We start from the raw sequence: 17,726 nt of genomic DNA, 5'->3' as shown, positions 1-17,726 counted from the left end.
TGATCATTATGTGGCATTTTCTCATAAAAATCTATGATAGTTTCCTCTTTAACAGAAGGTTGATGAGGTTCTCTCTTTTTTAACAAAGATTATGAAAGGAATTACGCTTAAAAACCATTTGATGCTGGCCCAAACAGAGGAAAACTTCTAAAAGTTTGGTTCATGTTTCCCTAAGCCACCTTAGAGAAATAATAGCCACATAAAAATGAATGCAATGAATAGCATAAAAGTAAATTACTGTTAAAACACCCTTGGACCCCATAGCCACAGTATCTGTATAAACAGACAAAATGACTGACTATTAAAATATATTGTTTTAATAATTATGCTCTGCATAACAAATTTAAGCAAAACCAAGGCAAAAATTGACAATCTCAACAGTTTGGAACAATGCAGGAGCATAAAATGGCAGGAGGATACCTATAAGTACAAACAAGTTTGTATTCTAGAATTATTTAATTTACTTACCTCATAGGATCAACAATCTTGTAGACAGTTCCCTGATATGATGATGTGCTAGCTAATTTAGTTGATAACATATATACTTCTCCTAAAATATATAATGTACACAGATAACATATATGCTGTAAATAAACAGTATGCTCATTTAAGTAACATCATTTTTTATTGGTCCGCTAGTACCCTTTATCTGATATTTCTTATTGGTACCCCCTGACCCACTCCCCACAAATATCTTCATGTTTTAAGCAATAGTGAATGATAATAATATATTAACTGATTATTTTACTTAAAAATACTTTAAAGTATCTATACTGTGTGTAAAGCTTAACAAGCCTTATCTGAAGAAACATTAACAAGAGCAATCAGTGATCACATGTGTCGCCTCATGATCGCCAATTTCATGTTGGGACAAATTTTGTGACAGACGGACAGACAGACGGACAGTGCACAACTAGACTTGGTACTGATCATTCCAGTAAAATTTGGATAAAAATCATTCAACCGGAAAACCAGTGCAATATGCGCAAGGACTTGAGCTACAGATCAATCCTGTAAAGTTTCATTGAAATTGCATTAGTGGTATAAGAGAAATAGTCCGGACAAACTTTAAAAATAAAAATTATTAAAGGGCCATTACTCTGACAAAAATCATTGAACCGGAAAATGCTGACAATATGCACAACTAGACTTGGTACTGATCATTCCTGTAAAGTTTAGATGAAATTGCACCAGTAGTTTATGAGGAGTAGTCCGGACAAGCTTTTGTGTATCTGGCAACTAACAGAACAAGAGGGCCATGATGGCCCTGAGGTCGCTCACCTGTATATAGGCCCCCCAACCCCCCCCCCCCCCAACGTTGCAGGGCCAATTTAACCCAGGGGCTTTTATTAGAACAAACTTGGTAGACACCCATAAGAAAATGTTTCATGCTAAACATCTAAGCTCTAGCTCATTGGGCTTTTCAAAAGAAGATTTTTTTTTAAAGTTTTTACTATACACATATAGTTAAAAACAATGACACCCCTGGGGCTGGGCCAGTTTTGACCCCAGGGCTTTTATTTGAACAAACTTTGTAGACACTTAATAGAAGATGTTTCATGCTTAATATCTAAACTCTAGCTATTTGATTTTTTTCAAAGAAGATTTGAAGTTTTTGCTATACAAATATAAAGAAAATCAATGACCCCCGGGGCAGGGCCAATTTTGACCCCAGGTCTTTTATTTGAACAAACTTTGTAGACACTCACTAAAAGATGTTTCATGCTTAATATCTTAACTCTAGCTATTTGGGTTTTTTCAAAGAAGATTTTTTAAGTATTTGCTATACACATATAAGGAAAATCAATGACCCCCGGGGCAGTGCCAATTTTGACCCCAGGGCTTTTATTTGAACAAACTTGGTAGACACCTATTAGAACATGTTTGATGCTAAATATCTTAGCCATAGCTCTATGAGTTCTTTAAAAGAAGATTTTTAAGTTTTTACTATATGCATATAGGGAAAATCAATGACCCCCCGGGGCGGGGCCAATTTTGACCCCAGGGCTTTTATTTGAACAAACTTGGTAGACACTTATTAGAACATGTTTCATGCTAAATATCTTAGCTCTAACTCTTTTGGTTCTTTAACAGAAGATTTTTTAAGTTTTTACTATATGCATATAGGGAAAATCAATGACCCCCTGGGGCGGGGCCAATTTTGACCCCAGGGCTTTTATTTGAACAAACTTGGTAGACACCTATTAGAACATGTTTGATGCTCAATATCTTAGCCATAGCTCTTTGAGTTCTTTAAAAGAAGATTTTTTAAGTTTTTACTATATGCATATAGGGAAAATCAATGACCTCCTGGGGCGGGGCCAATTTTGACCCCAGGGCTTTTATTTGAACAAACTTGGTAAAAACCTATTAGAACATGTTTGATGCTCAATATCTTAGCCATAGCTCTTTGAGTTCTTTAAAAGAAATTTTTTTAGGTTTTTACTATATGCATATAGGGAAAATCAATGACCCCCCCGGGCATTGCCAATTTTGACCCCAGGGCTTTTATTTGAACAAACTTGGTAGACACCCATTAGAACATGTTTCATGCTAAATATCTTAGCTCTAGCTCTTTGGGTTCTTTAAAAGAAGATTTTTTAAGTTTTTACTATATGCATATAGGGAAAATCAATGATCCCCCGGGGCGGGGCCAATTTTGACCCCAGTGCTTTTATTTGAATAAACTTGGTAGACACCCATTAGAACATGTTTCATGCTAAATATCTTAGCTCTAGCTCTTTGGGTTCTTTAAAAGATTTTTTTTTAAGTTTTTACTATATGCATATAGGGAAAATCAATGACCCCCTGGGGCGGGGCCAATTTTGACCCTAGGGCTTTTATTTGAACAAACTTGGTAGAAACTCACTAGAAGATGTTTCATGCCAAATATCTAAGCTCTAGCTCTTATGGTTTTTTAAAAGAAGATATTTAAAGTTTTTTCTTTCGGTTCTTAGTTCTGCATGGAATTAAATTCTTTGAACAATTTTTAAAGGTGACCACCAAAGGAACATTCCTGTGAAGTTTGGATGAAATTGGCTCAGTGGTTTATGAGGAGATGTCATTTAAAGTAAAAGTTTACGGACGGACGACGGACGGACGGACGACGGACGGACGCTGGACGAAAAGCGATCACAAAAGCTCACCCTGTCACTTTGTGACAGGTGAGCTAAAAAAACACCTTTTTATCAAAGGGCCATAACTCGGCCAAAAAATCATTCAACCGGAAAACCCCTGTAATATGCGCAAGGACTTGAGCTACAGATCAATCCTGTAAAGTTTCATTGAATTTGCATTAGTGGTATAAGAGAAGTAGTTCGGACAAACTTTAAAATTAAAAATTATTAAAGGGCCATAACTCTGACAAAAATCATTGAACCGGAAAATGCTGACAATATGCACAACTAGACTTGGTACTGATCATTCCTGTAAAGTTTGGATAAAATTGCACCAGTAGTCTGGACAAGTTTTGTGACGGACGGACGGACAGACAGACAATGGAGAAAAGATCCCTATATGTCGCCACTACTCCGATTTATTTTATCTGCTTATTTAAATTTTTTAAAGGTTGTATTTTTTCAAAGACAATAAATATTCACCATATTCATCTTCACCAAATGAGATGATACTGGTCTCATATTCATTGGTTAGTGGCGGCACACACCAGTCTGATCCACACATGTTCAACTCCTTGTGATCCCATTTCTTCTCATTAGGATTCTTAGGTTCTGTAAGGCGGAAGATTTTCCTGCAATAACAAATACATGTACCAAGTTACTTATAGTTATTAGATAAATTGTTACATATACAAGGAGAAAAGTTTTTTTCAGTGAATATTGATAATATCTCATTAAGATCTAGGAAGTTTTATATATTCTCACCAGCGTGAATAATATGATTTTTTTTATTCTTTGAATGAAATAAAATAAATTCCAAGTTATTGTATTCAATTCTACTTCAAGAAAACCATAAGTCATCAATATAAGTGACAAACAATAAGTGAACAATGATATATACAATGGGAGATATACATGAATGATATACAAGTATAACAGTGATGTTATTTGTAGCATATACAGTGATTGATATAATAGGAGTGATGCACAGTCAATAATATACAGGGAGTTTGTTTGGCTTCTATGCAGATTATAACACATTCCCCCCCCCCCCCCCCCCGTCTTATCTCTCTGACTGATCCACTAAACCAGCTTTCATAGATAAATCACCAGTAAAACCAATTTCTCCACAAGTGACTGGCTATTAATCCCAAATGATTTGTGAATCAGCAGTGAGACACAAATGACCATTAGATTTAATGTCTAAGATCAATTGTCACATTGAAAATATAGGAGGTAATATATAGTGAAAGATTTGGAGTGATTGAGTGATGTAAAGTGATTGAGTGATATATAGTGAGTAAGTGATATAGTGAGTAAGTGAGTGATATATAGTGAGTGAGTGATATATAGTGATATAGTGAGTGAGTGATATATATTGAGTGAGTGATATAAAGTGATATATTGAGTGAGTGATATAGTGAGTGAGTGATATATAGTGAGTAAGTGATATATAGTGAGTGAGTGATATATAGTAAGTGATATGGAGTGAGTGGTATAAAATACTGATATTCAGTGAGAGTTAAAAAGAGATTATCAATTACATAAATACAGAATATCATGTAATATATTGTAGAAGGCCCTCTTTGTTACCTACTTAATTTACAATGAACAATTCAAATATGTACAATGTATATCACAAATCTAGCTAAATTACAATGCATGTTTACCCTGACATAAAGTCTCCATAAATATAGTAGCCATTAAGGTTTGGACTTTCACATCCTCTGTAAAAATGTCCCCCTGTAACAGACTTGCCAACATGATGTCCGTACTCAGCTACAGGATCCGTTAAATTTACTTCAGGTTTTGCTGTAAGTTTAGTACAATAACAGAATATTACAAATATAGGAGGGGTTAATTTATTCAATAAAACATAAGATTTCCATTTAGAAGAATAAATGAAGACAAGAGCATAATAGCTACACGTATCATGTACACAAAATACTAATTAATTAAACAAGAATGACTGATGTCATATTATCATTTCGACATGAAGCATACATAATTGACTTGCATTATAAATGACTACATGGTCTAACGATTATATGACTTATATCTGTCATTAAATGTCAAACTTGAACACTGACTAAATAATGAGATAGGTTAATGCGTAAACTTTCATGTTTCTCACGTCAAACATTTACGTGACTAAATCTACGTCTGACCATTTCGAAATGTTTATCATAATTTACTTAAAAACAATAATAAGTACAAAAAAAACAGTTTGTCTGTATTAACCAGAAATTAGGTAATCAATTATAAAACATTTCTTTTGTTCATGTTTTTTTTTCTGTCATAAACCTAGTGAATTATGTATTCATGATGAATATATTATAAAGATGTGTTTCATTGGTTGTAAAGTTTGATGCCGACACATTAGTACACATGTCTACAGAAGTGAAATGAATAACAAATCCTAAACAAGGAATAAAACACTTTCATTCCTGGCTTAAATAAAATACTCACTGTTCTTGTTTAAAGACATTCTGTCGTCATTAAGTCTGGAAGTCATATGTGACTATTTTACAAATATATGTTTGTTTTAAGATTTAAGCTAGTTCAATGCACTGCTACAAATAAAATACTTATTAATGTGACCATAAAGATATACTATGCTCAAATTTGGTATTAGAAAATATTGATAATTGCTACACAAGTTTCTTTGTAAATATAAAATAAACATGGTTTGACTTCACATAAAGTATATGTTATGTTTAAAACTCTACACACTATAGGTGGTCACAAAATAAATAGTGCATAATTATAATGTCATTAAAAAAACTGGCAGTTTTTTTTTAAAGAAAGCCCCAACTTTGCTTGACCTGACTAATAGGGAACACAGCTTCCGATACATAGTTTATTCATTCTTTATTTCAAATTAGACATATTCAGTAAGAATTTTATAGATTTTAATAAATTTCTGTGAAAATTTTTTTTTACTAAAGGATGAGCATTGTACAATGTACATGTATATCTTTAATTATATTTTTGTTCAATAAATAAACAAGGCTACATAAACTTTGGACTGGGCCAATTTTTACCCCAGAGGCATGATTTATACAGCTTCTGTATATGTATGATTTATATACTCAGTCTTACATTAACATTGATTAAACTGCATATATTACTAACATACTGACTGTGACATAAAAATTATACAAAAAGACCGTCTATGTTTAATAAATCTGAGATTCAAAATTCATGCTGTTAGGTTAGCCCTCTACTATAATGGTTGAATGTAAAATAGCAATGTATCATAAAATTTCTTTTCAACAAATCACCCTTTACTATAATGGTTGAATGAAGAATAGAAATGTATCATACAATTTCTTTTCAACAAACTTATATGTGCTTTAATCCTGACAAAATATTCAAATTTTACATTAATGAATAATAAAGAGTTAATCTAGATAATATGCATACAGATGTTCTGCCTTTAAGCTAACTATATTCAATATGTAAATTATATTCAAACACTTAAGACAAAAGGAATTGAGTAGCATGTTAATTGAACAAAAGGTTTTATTTAAAGGACTTAATGATTCAATATACATTTTATCTCTTTATTGAATCTGGATTTAAAGGGAGACACAGGCAAAATTTTCATTTCTTCGTTTTGAATTTTTCCTTCATTATTCTGTAAATGTCCTCAAAATGAATACACTTAACAGTGAAAGGAACAAATCTTTTTTCATTATAAAGTATGTTTTAATGATGGTTTTCCAACCTGACACTCTTGGGTCAGGTTAGAGGGTTAAGATTTCACAATAGTTGTCACAGTAAACTTTGGAAACGTTAAAGAACATGTCAAATGAATAACTTAGACTTGTTTCAATCATACAATATCCACAATATCTGTTATTGTAACTTCCAGGGTTGTAGTATTAAATCCAACATGATAGTATTGCAATCAACATGATAGTATTGCAATTAAGTCACAAAACTTGTTTAAGAACTACTCGGTGATTCTGTCGGCTTCTAAATTTCATTCAACATATATAGATATATTAATGCTTCAAATCTAAAATATATATCATTTTATACAGAAATTCATACAAGGATTTTAAAAAATGTCATTTTAGCGTGATTTCAGTTCATAAGATCATTTTAATATTTTTGTCATTAATTTGCCCGAGTATCCCTTCAAGTCCCTCAAAGACTGATATAATGTTATGTTGATGTGACTTATTAACTTTATAAAGGCAGTAACATTTACAGTATATCCCTCTGGAATAATTTAGCAGACGAGAAGTGGGTTGAGGCAAGAAACTTAATAAAGAGCATCATTTATATTTGATAGTTACTTATTCAAATCTCATTCACATATACACATTATACACATACAAATGTATAATAATCAGTCACATCCCAAAGTTTCAGAAAACCCCAGTATTTATTAACCTTAAAGTTGGATATATATTGATCTGAAAGTTATAAAATATGGAAACGAAGTTATTGTATTACAATCAACATGACAGTAATACTGTCAACATGATAGTTATATGGTCAATAGTGTTAAATCAACATAATAGTATTAAATCAACATGATAAATTAAAATCAACATGATAGTATTACAATCAACATGATAGTGTTACAATCAACATGATAATATTAGAATTAACGTGATAATATCAAAATCAACATTACAGTATTAAATCAACATGATAGTATTGCAATAACATTGCAATCAACATGATAGAATTAAATCGACATGATATTATTACAATCAACATGATATTATTGCAATCAACATGATATTATTGCAATCGACATGATAGTATTGTAATCAACATGATAGTATTGCAATCAACATGATAGTATTGCAATCAACATATTAGTATTAAATCCAACATGATAGTTTTGCAATCAACATGATAGTATTGCAATTAACATGATAGTATTGTAATTAACATTATAGTATTAAATCAACATGCTAGTACAGTATAGATCATACCTCTGTTACAGCCAGGACAATAATCAGCGGTACCTTCCTTCAGATTCCAACCATAGTTAGCACCTTTCTCTATCAAATCTATTTCCTCTACAGCACTCTGTCCTACATCACCACACAGTATACGACCTTTACCTTTCTCTGAAATTACATTTTTTATATTCATTAATTGTTGATAATTATTCTATAAAAATGAATAGATAAACATGTTCACTAATGTCGTACAAAACAATTATATCAATTTACAAAATTTAATATAGTTAGGCTGTTGGACTATATACATGTATAAAGAAGATATTACTTTTTATATATAGATACTTGCAATTTTTAATACAATCAGACAAGAAAAGAAATTCTGATTTTTGGTTTAAGAAAAGTAAAGTGCAGAATTTCCAAATTTATGACTCAGTAAATTGTAACAGTAATATGGGGATATAAAATTCTAATAATACAGTATTACTTATATAACACTATATTCACAAAAGGCCAATTATCTATAGCAACTTCTAACATCAGAGGAATTTTCTCATGGATATGAAAATTATAACCTTGTACCATAATTTTGTTTGCGCTTATTACATTTTGACACTAGCTAATGTTCCTTGCCAAGTTTTTCTCCAGTAAATATCTTTTTACTAAATATAACAAGTTATGAAACAAATCAAATCAAAGACCACATGTTTTATGTATGATAATGAATATGTCCTGTCATGATCTTTGAACTTTTAATGGTTTATTTAAGAAATAAGGAGATATTTAGTGATAATTTGAGAAATAAGGAGATATTCAACAGGTCAGTGGGCAGAGTCTAGTCTGGTCAAATTACATTGAAGGATGGTGGACTGGGTTGGCTGACTGCAGCTTTAAAATGGTGACATGTCCCGGTCTGATTCATTCTCTGACACAATATTCTTGTTCATTGAAACATTTTATATTTCAATATCAAGATGTATATCATTGAGTACTTCATTTCCTACTGACCTATTTTTTCATATCACTTAAATATCAAAGAAATGTATAAAGTGTATCAATTAAACAGCATGTTAGCCAATTAAAGTTAAATTGGTCAGATTTTATCTGGTAAGAACACAAATAAACACTTCAACAATCATCTGATATAATATAACCTTGTTTCTAGTAAAACAGTCAGCTGGTGGAAACAGCAGTAGTATGGTCTACAGTAAGCTATCTACTCAATCAAATATGTGAACTTACTTAACCTTTAAATGATTTAACCCTTAACCTTCTGAACTTGTGTAACAGTAGAATAGGGCTATTCATGTTTGGTTCCAACATAGAATTACTAGCCTCATTGAAATACACCATAAAGTAACATTATTATAACCTTTCAAGTCCTTTGTAGATAATCAGACATCATTTTACACATTATAAATCAGACAAGAGAATAATGTAGCCAGAATTTCACATAGTACAGCCGTTACTGATTGAGGCAGGGTAAGTTGTTTATCATGGACAGGTCCTGTTTGAATATCATTGATTAAATGAGATATTTTAAAACAGGAAATGATGAATCTATAGCAAATATTACCTTTAAAGTGAACATGAAAGTTAAATAATCTGCCAATATGCAGCCAGGTCTTAAATGAATTCAATTTTATATTTTAAAAAATTACAGAAGCAGATTTTTTACAAATTTGAAAAAAAAATTTTTATTGACATTGCTGTTAAAATGAAATAAAAACAAATTATTTAACAGTGTTCAAAATGTGTATTAAACCAAGAAATGTTTCTATATAAATATATTTTACCCAATATATCAAGCACATATTTTATGAATTGGATCTACCAGAATAAATTATCACCAATTTATGCCCACCAAATTTATAGACTAGGAAGGTAGCCTATATTTTTAGTCTGTCTGTTTTGTCTTCAAACTTCACAGGCATAATCAGCTTGACGTTGGGCTATAGAAAGTTCTCCTTTCTTCATAATTTTACAAAAGAATTTCTAATCTAAATCTGCAAAGCGCCTGTGTTAAATTAAGTGATTTCATTATTATTCAATAAACTCTGATTTAACACTGAGTCAATTGTATAAAGTCTGGTCAGACAGTATGGTGGTGTAAAATAGCATTGTAATATTCTTACAGCATGGACCTCTTGCTATAATCATAATACACTTAAAAGTTTGATAACTCATTCACTCTGTGTATAAGACAATATATTATCCAACATTACTCTAATACCTAATTCTGTAGTATGAAGTGTGCTAACGTACTAATAATTCTGCCAAACATCAAATAAAGCTTGACCTGTGAAACATATTAGTTAATTCAAGCATGACTAGAATAAAGATATACTTCCTAGAAAATGTGGAATTAACCTAAATATGAAAAACTCATTATCATTTACAGACATCAGAGGTCAAGTGGTGTAACAGAAAATCATGACTATCTGACAAATTATATACATGTATATTATCCTGTATATACAGCATAAGATTTTATTGTAATGAGCAGTGCTTTTTCCACTAATTGGGTAATGGTGGCAGCTAGGTTTCAAGAAGTGGAAAATTATGTCATAAAGGGAAAAAGGAGGAAACTTAGCTTTTGATAAAATATATTTAATTAAATTGTGTTACAATACCATTCATATCTTTACGTCGTAATCTTTCAATTTTTTTAAAAGAGTGGTGCACTGTCTTTTTATAATTTAGATAGTTTTTTACAGTTTTTTTATCCTAAACATTTTTATTATCAATTATTGTTAAATCACCATTATAATAGTCAATCTCTTGAAAATATATTACTAATTTAACTGGACAGCGAAAGATTTAGCATAATAACACTTTAAAGCTAATAAAATATTTTTAAAGGACAAAATTCATAAATATATCATCAAAGTGTTTAAGTAATGATATAAACATGCACATTATAACTTAATATTAATTCTTTCTGTAGAAAATATCAAGAATTAATGCTAAGCTGCTGTTGCTTGAACCAAGATAAATGACTTAATGTTTTTTTAAGAGTTTTTATACAATATAGTTTAAACTTAACAACATGGACATTAAAATTGCAAGTCCTTTAATACGTAATATTTCACTTAAAAAATTAAAACACAAGCAGAAATAAGAGCTTTCTATACATATTTGTAAGTAGGTTTTCAAATTACACCGAACAGTGTTAATGTCATATGGTGGTATAATGTCATAAGGTGACTTTCTGACTTGGATATAGAGATAGATCAAATGCCCAAATATGCACATCATTTTTGGCACAAGTATGCGCATAAAGAAATACTATAATGATGACATACTTGTGATAGGGTCACCACGGTCTTTGCCACACCTCCAGATGTTTCTAACACCATATGCGTATATTTCTGGTAACGCCTCTTTACCGTCAGCAAATGGATTATCTGGAGGTATACTGTACTCGGTCTGTCTCTTCAGGTCTACATTATCTACATCTATACGATGTACCTTACCCAACATTGATCTCCTGAAATATTATGCATAAAGTATGAGACATTGCATAAAAGCTGTTTTATTGACATTAATTTTTTAGTTATATGTTGATATATTTTAACTAAGCCTGTTCTTCTAAAAATCACATGACCATGGTGCTTTTGTGAACAAGGCATTTTAATTGTAGAGGTATTCAGCTTAATATGTGTGACAAAGTAAAATGTTATAGGTCTTAGACAAGTCATTTCCAATGTTAAGCATAAGACAAAAAGTCCAACCCAAGTGGTTGCATCACAATTTTTCTCAACCCAAGAGACTGTCCAATTTTTTTCCTCATTCCAAGAGGTTGTGGGTTTTTTTTTTGCTTTTTTTTTACATTCCATTAGGCTGTCTGAATTCCCCCTCAAAATAACAGGCTGTGCCATTTTTTCCGTCAACACAAGAGGCTGTACCCCTTTATTTCCCATATTTATTCATCAATAAAAGTAAATTTGTATATCCTTAATTTTTCTATACTGTTAACTATTTTTTAGAAGATTACAAAAATGAGACTTACAGATTTTGTCCAGATCGTAGAGGGTCTCCAGCTCTCCCACCATCACCAACAAATACATACAAATACCCATCATCTCCAAACAATAACTGAAAATTTATACATTAATATTATAATTATATAATAGTAACTTTAAAGTAAAATGAGAAGTTTTTTTTATATATTTTCTGTAGAATCAGACATTTTGTTTTGTTAGGTTTTATTTAGTGACACTACTTGGCATTATTGGTAGAGTCCTGAACACCTCAGATGTCCCATCCAACAGAAGTGGGCGCCTGAATAGGAACAACCACCATCCATAATCTAGTTGGATAGCTTCCTTGCATTCAAATTCACTGCAGTGAAAGGCAAATAATTTGAAGTGGGCAATCTTATCCACATGGCCGGTGAGACTCTTACAAGTTCTCTTTAACTTGTAATATAACACAACTAAATCAATTATTGATCAGAAAGGTAATTTCATATTATTAAGATGTCTAAAAATAATACAATTCAACAAACGTGACTTTGGGGCAAGTTGCATTAAAAACCAGCTCAAGCAAATAAAAAATGATGACATCAATTAAAGAAATTTTTCATTTTTTAAACCTGGTATGCTTTAATGAATAACAGCTAAAAGTTTAACACTTGGGAGTAATTTATAACAAAAATCTTATGTTTAAAAACAAATCCAACTGTAAATTTTTTTATTATATTTACGGTATGCAAAATTAAGTGTCACAAATAAGAAATATGGAGAAATAATACTTAATGCTTAATTTAATATACTAATATGATGTACACAAAAAGAAATCCCTGTGATGAAAAAATGCAAGAAACAGCTTATTCACTAATCCACATTAGTTTATATACTTCAAGTAATAAAATACTAGTAATTCTACAATCAATAAGGACAGGTGTTTATAATTAACATCATCTATAAATAATAAAAAGAAGACAGAAATTATTATTGTAAATGTGATTATCTCTAATCTTGACAATGATAACAAAATCAAGATAAGGTATGAACTGGTCTGGTCTATTTAACTGCTACATTAGCTTACAACAGTTTAACCTCACAAATTCTTTAACACTGTAGCTGATATTAAGTATTTAATATTTACCTATGAATCAACTCAAGTTTATCAGTCTAACTAAACTTCATTATAAAAAATAATTATTTAATAAAAATCATAAATGTGAACTTTTTTTGATGATCAAATGGGAGATTTTCTTCAAAAAGAGGGAGATTTTAGAATTTGCAATAAACAAAGAATAGAATCCAGGAGATTTCTTTAATTTGTGAAAATACCCCTTATTTTAAGATTTTTTTTTGAAAATATGGCTGCAGAAAGTGGGAGTCTATCGCTAAAAGTGGGAGAGTTCACATGTATGAATAATTACAATAATAATAATAATTGTTGACTTAAGAATTTAATAAGATATATATGTGTCATTTGTGATTAACAAATTCAATTTATTTAAATTAACATAATTTCTTTACCAACAGTTTAAAATATTTTGTACAAAAGAAATCTCTACTGAACTTTGGTCATTACATTCAATGTTTTGTAACAATTGTTACCGGTAGTTTTGTGTAGATTCAATATATTAATTTTAGTTTGATTATGATTTACGCTTAAAGCTTATAGGTCCACATCCTGAGACTAACCTTGATCACTTGGTTTAGAGGCAGACAATTTAATAACTTTAATGATTAGAGATGTTTGAGATTATAAACCATTTTAAATCTGTCCCTACATAAGTTGGACATATATCATGAGATAATACAAAAATGTTTTCAAATTTTCAGCTTAATGAATTTAAAACAGAATCTTAAAGGAGTTATATGTAGCTACATGTACTGGTAAAACAATAAAACACTTTATTATACACCTATAAGTTTTCTGGTGAAAATACATTCATTTTTGGCTGAAGAAATAACAAAATTCCTATCATTTAATATTCACTTAACTGTCTGAAGGTATTTTTAATATACCACCTTTTTCCAGAAATAAAATCTACTTTATTCTAAAAGCAATGAAAATTAACCTAACAATAAATAACAAACATAGACCTCCAATTATAAAACCTGATCTTAAAACAACTGCAACTGTGCCAAGATAAATGGACACATGGTTTGCTATTATAATCTGTGTAAATCTTCAGCCAAATATTTAGTTTGATGAATGCACGGATATATAGATCAAATGTTTTGAAGTAAAGTCTCTGGTTTATAAAACATGCAGAACTATCATAAAACAGTATCTACTATAATCTGGTCTTTTATCTTTGTCTTCAATGAACCAAGATCTGTTTGTCTAAAACTATTATTTCAAAGAAAACTTAAGACAGGAGTAATTTATTCATGTTTTCCTTTTAACAAAAAAAACAAAACATCAAAAAAAGGAAGGGGCCTTTCTAGTAAGCTGATGAGTAATTTTAGAGGAAAAAAGATTTGTGAAATATAGCTATATAGCATGAATTTGCTCTTTTTTAAATTTCACTTTAAGAATACTTCCAAAATTCTGAAAACAAAGTGATCCCTCGGAAGCATTAATCACAACAAAATTACATAAGAATTGCAGACTCGGTTTGATTGAGTCTGTACATGAGGAATAATGAATAAGTGCAACATCCCTCACGCCCCCTAGCACCGGCTTGAGCGGTACTCAATTCTAAACACTTAATAGTACCGGCATCAATGATCCCGAAGGACCAGAAAATATAACAACACTGAAGTGAAGTACGGGGCAACTTTTTACGGCTTCCACACGGCACTCGACACCTGCTGTTGTGAAGTGCAAAATTCTGGAAACAAAGTGATCCCTCGGAAGCATTAATCACAACAAAATTACATAAGAGTTGCAGGCTTGGTTTGATTGAGACTGTACATGAGGAATAATGAATTTTTGTGGCAAAAAAGAGCATTCATAGATCTCTACTGAAGGAAGTCAGGTAGTAAAGCACCATACCAGATCAATAGAAAATTTCAACATATACAAAACCAGTGATAATCTTTTTATTTATGGTGCAACAAAACAACAGTATACTGTCAGGATTATTGCAATGCACCATCATCCAAATGTTTATTGATACAAAACTCATACTGTCATATATTCTTTCTTCTTTGAAAAATCACATAATCACAAATGTCCAATTTTTTATGCACTGCAACCTTGTTAATTTTTTATTACCGGTAAGATGAGTCAGAGTGTGATAAAAGTTTCATTTATAATAATTTATAATTTAATGTAAAGCTATTAAAATTCCAAAATATTAAAACAGAGGGCTTAGTTTTATTTTCTTTTTTGTTTTAGAACAATTAATACTGGTTGACTATTTAGCAATATATTTCAATCCTGATTGAAATGAAAGACTGATGGTGACAGTATGGTCACCTTCTTTCAACCTACCTTTACTACATATCTATAGCATTATAAAATGTTCATTTTCTTTAGTTGGAGAAAAGGACCTACCTCCCCACCATTATGATTCCACCAAGGTTCGTAAACTTCAAGAATAACTCTACTATAGGAATAATCGATCTGATTTGGGTCAAATGGATCTCTCTTCAACTCTTCTATTCTTATCTTATGATTCCCATAGTTCTTTTCATAATCATGAAGTGGTGTGGAATAATATATGTATAATTTTCCATTATACAAATAATTTGGATGAAAAGCCATCCCTAGCAGCCCCCTCTCATCTCCGGGGTTGTTAGTGGTCTTCACATCTGCTTGGATATTCATAAATGGTATGGGTAGAATGGTACCATTTGAATACATAATATGTACAAGGCCGATTTGTTCACCTACAAATAACCTATTACTGCCATCTTTCACATGTTTCAAAAATATTGGATTTCGGAATTGATTCTTTGCAAAAGGCTGCATACAAATACACCCTTCCTTAGAGACTTTTGCAATTGAGATATTTCCATTCAGTATAGGATTAGATAGAAGTTCTGGGTAACAATAATCCTTATCCATTACTGCAACTTTTGAGCAAAATTCAGTCTCATTTTGATTAACAGCTGCATCTAGTCTCATAGCCTCCTCAAAGTATGCACCTCCAACTTCTTCCATATAATATTTCACTAAATCTTTGCATGAATAATAAAAGTCTTTACAGTAAGGACCACACAGTGCAGGGAATGCCCGTGGCATTAAAGTAAAGTCTGTATCTAAATGACTTTTCTCTGCATCAAATATGTGAGCAGCATAGGGTGAACATGTTTGACATAAAAATGTTTTGGCAAAAGCTGAACATTGTGCCCACATATTTTTCTGTGAAGCAGGAATTAAACTGGAAATACGGTGGTATCTTTCGAGTAACTGTAGGTCGTCTCTTGGGGTACAGCATCCAAAATCTTCATAATTTGTACAAAATGTTAGTTTGGAGTGAGAATAAAATGGGGGTCTGGAATCTAAGCATTGTGGGTGACCCTCACAAACACACACAAAATAAATTGACAGTAAAATCCAAATAATCACAGAATTTGCGTATACTCCTTTCACACTGTCCGCCATCCTACCACTTCGCCCGTTATACAACGAGTGAGTTGAGAATAAATCAGTACATACAGCGTGCTACAAACATTTATTTTCCGCTTCATGGTTCAGAAAAACCACTCGAGGGAAAAATGTAGACAGTTCAATCATATGTCAGTTTCCACTTCAGTTGACATATGGCGGGAGAGTGTCCGGTTACATTATGAGAACAATCATTATCATTTAAATTACCAATGTCACATACCACTATTTAAGTAAACTTCTTAAAAGTCAAATCAGAACTTTTAACAATTAAGATGGATTTGTTATGCAATAAGTCACTTATTCAGCGTTCGAAATATTTTTTTAAACTAGTGTAGGCGTACATTGCTTTAATCATATTTGTTGTCCTTTTCTGTACAGTAAATAGGTTATGATTGTTTGTTTCCAGTGACTACAATCACGGATTTATATTACAATAATATAAATCCGTGCTACAATCTAGTTCTTACGCTACTGAAATGTTACGTAGAAGGAAAATGTGGATATTTTCGGTGTAAGATAGATTCATATAATATATGTATTTTAACGTCTCTGCTAATAGCGGCAATTTCTGTTTTACCTGGGAAAATGCTAATTAAATACATTTTTCCCACACAATACCAAAATATTTCTGGGTTCAGTTGAAGTACCCGTGAACTTCACATTCATTTATACAGACAATTAATATTCCGAAATTAATGGTTAAAAAACATTTCTATTTATTTATTTTTCATTTATTATGAAATCAATTCAGCCATACTCTTAAATAAATGCAGTGTTTTCCTACATCACACCTCTTATTTGTGTGGTAAAATACACTTATAGATAAGTGTTCCAGTAGGTTTGAAGGTTTTATTTGTTATTTGTTATAACTGACAAATGTATAGCATTATAAATTCGTGAGCACTCTCTGGCATACCAGTAATCACATACCACATGTATGATAATCTTGAACATTTCAAGGATGGCATAACCAGTGCGAGCGTTATGCACATTGTTATAGGGGTTATCTCCCATTTACCGACACGCGTTTATTACATTATCATAATTACCATGTTGACTTGTCCCTCATTCAATACGTACAAAAACATTAATAATTTTAGGGAAATGTTAACTGAATAGCGAAAAGTGCGGACCATAATCAGACGACACTTGTCCT

General features: G+C 31.3%; 1 protein-coding gene across 4 annotated transcripts in view; it reads right to left on the bottom strand.

The window, feature by feature from the left end:
* LOC132714242 (HHIP-like protein 1) overlaps nucleotides 1-16,746 on the bottom strand; it is a 30,128-nt gene extending 13,382 nt beyond the window's left edge. For all 4 annotated transcript variants that reach the window (XR_009623537.1, XM_060697051.1, XM_060697054.1 and 1 more), the window contains exons 1-7: nucleotides 15,512-16,746; nucleotides 12,057-12,142; nucleotides 11,350-11,534; nucleotides 8,075-8,212; nucleotides 4,787-4,928; nucleotides 3,600-3,748; nucleotides 469-550 (exon numbers count right to left, since the gene is read on the bottom strand). Coding sequence is in view for 3 of the 4 variants with exons in the window: in XM_060697051.1 (XP_060553034.1) it covers nucleotides 469-550; nucleotides 3,600-3,748; nucleotides 4,787-4,928; nucleotides 8,075-8,212; nucleotides 11,350-11,534; nucleotides 12,057-12,142; nucleotides 15,512-16,564 (1,835 nt within the window). In the remaining variant the exon portion in view is untranslated. The remainder of the gene's footprint in view (nucleotides 1-468; nucleotides 551-3,599; nucleotides 3,749-4,786; nucleotides 4,929-8,074; nucleotides 8,213-11,349; nucleotides 11,535-12,056; nucleotides 12,143-15,511) is intronic.
* Nucleotides 16,747-17,726: the final 980 nt, after the last annotated feature.

The sequence above is a fragment of the Ruditapes philippinarum genome, unplaced genomic scaffold, assembly GCF_026571515.1.
Source record: "Ruditapes philippinarum isolate M1 unplaced genomic scaffold, ASM2657151v2 ctg35_1_1_1_1, whole genome shotgun sequence".
Lineage (NCBI taxonomy): Eukaryota > Metazoa > Mollusca > Bivalvia > Venerida > Veneridae > Ruditapes > Ruditapes philippinarum.
This window is presented reverse-complemented; position numbering and strand designations above follow the sequence as displayed.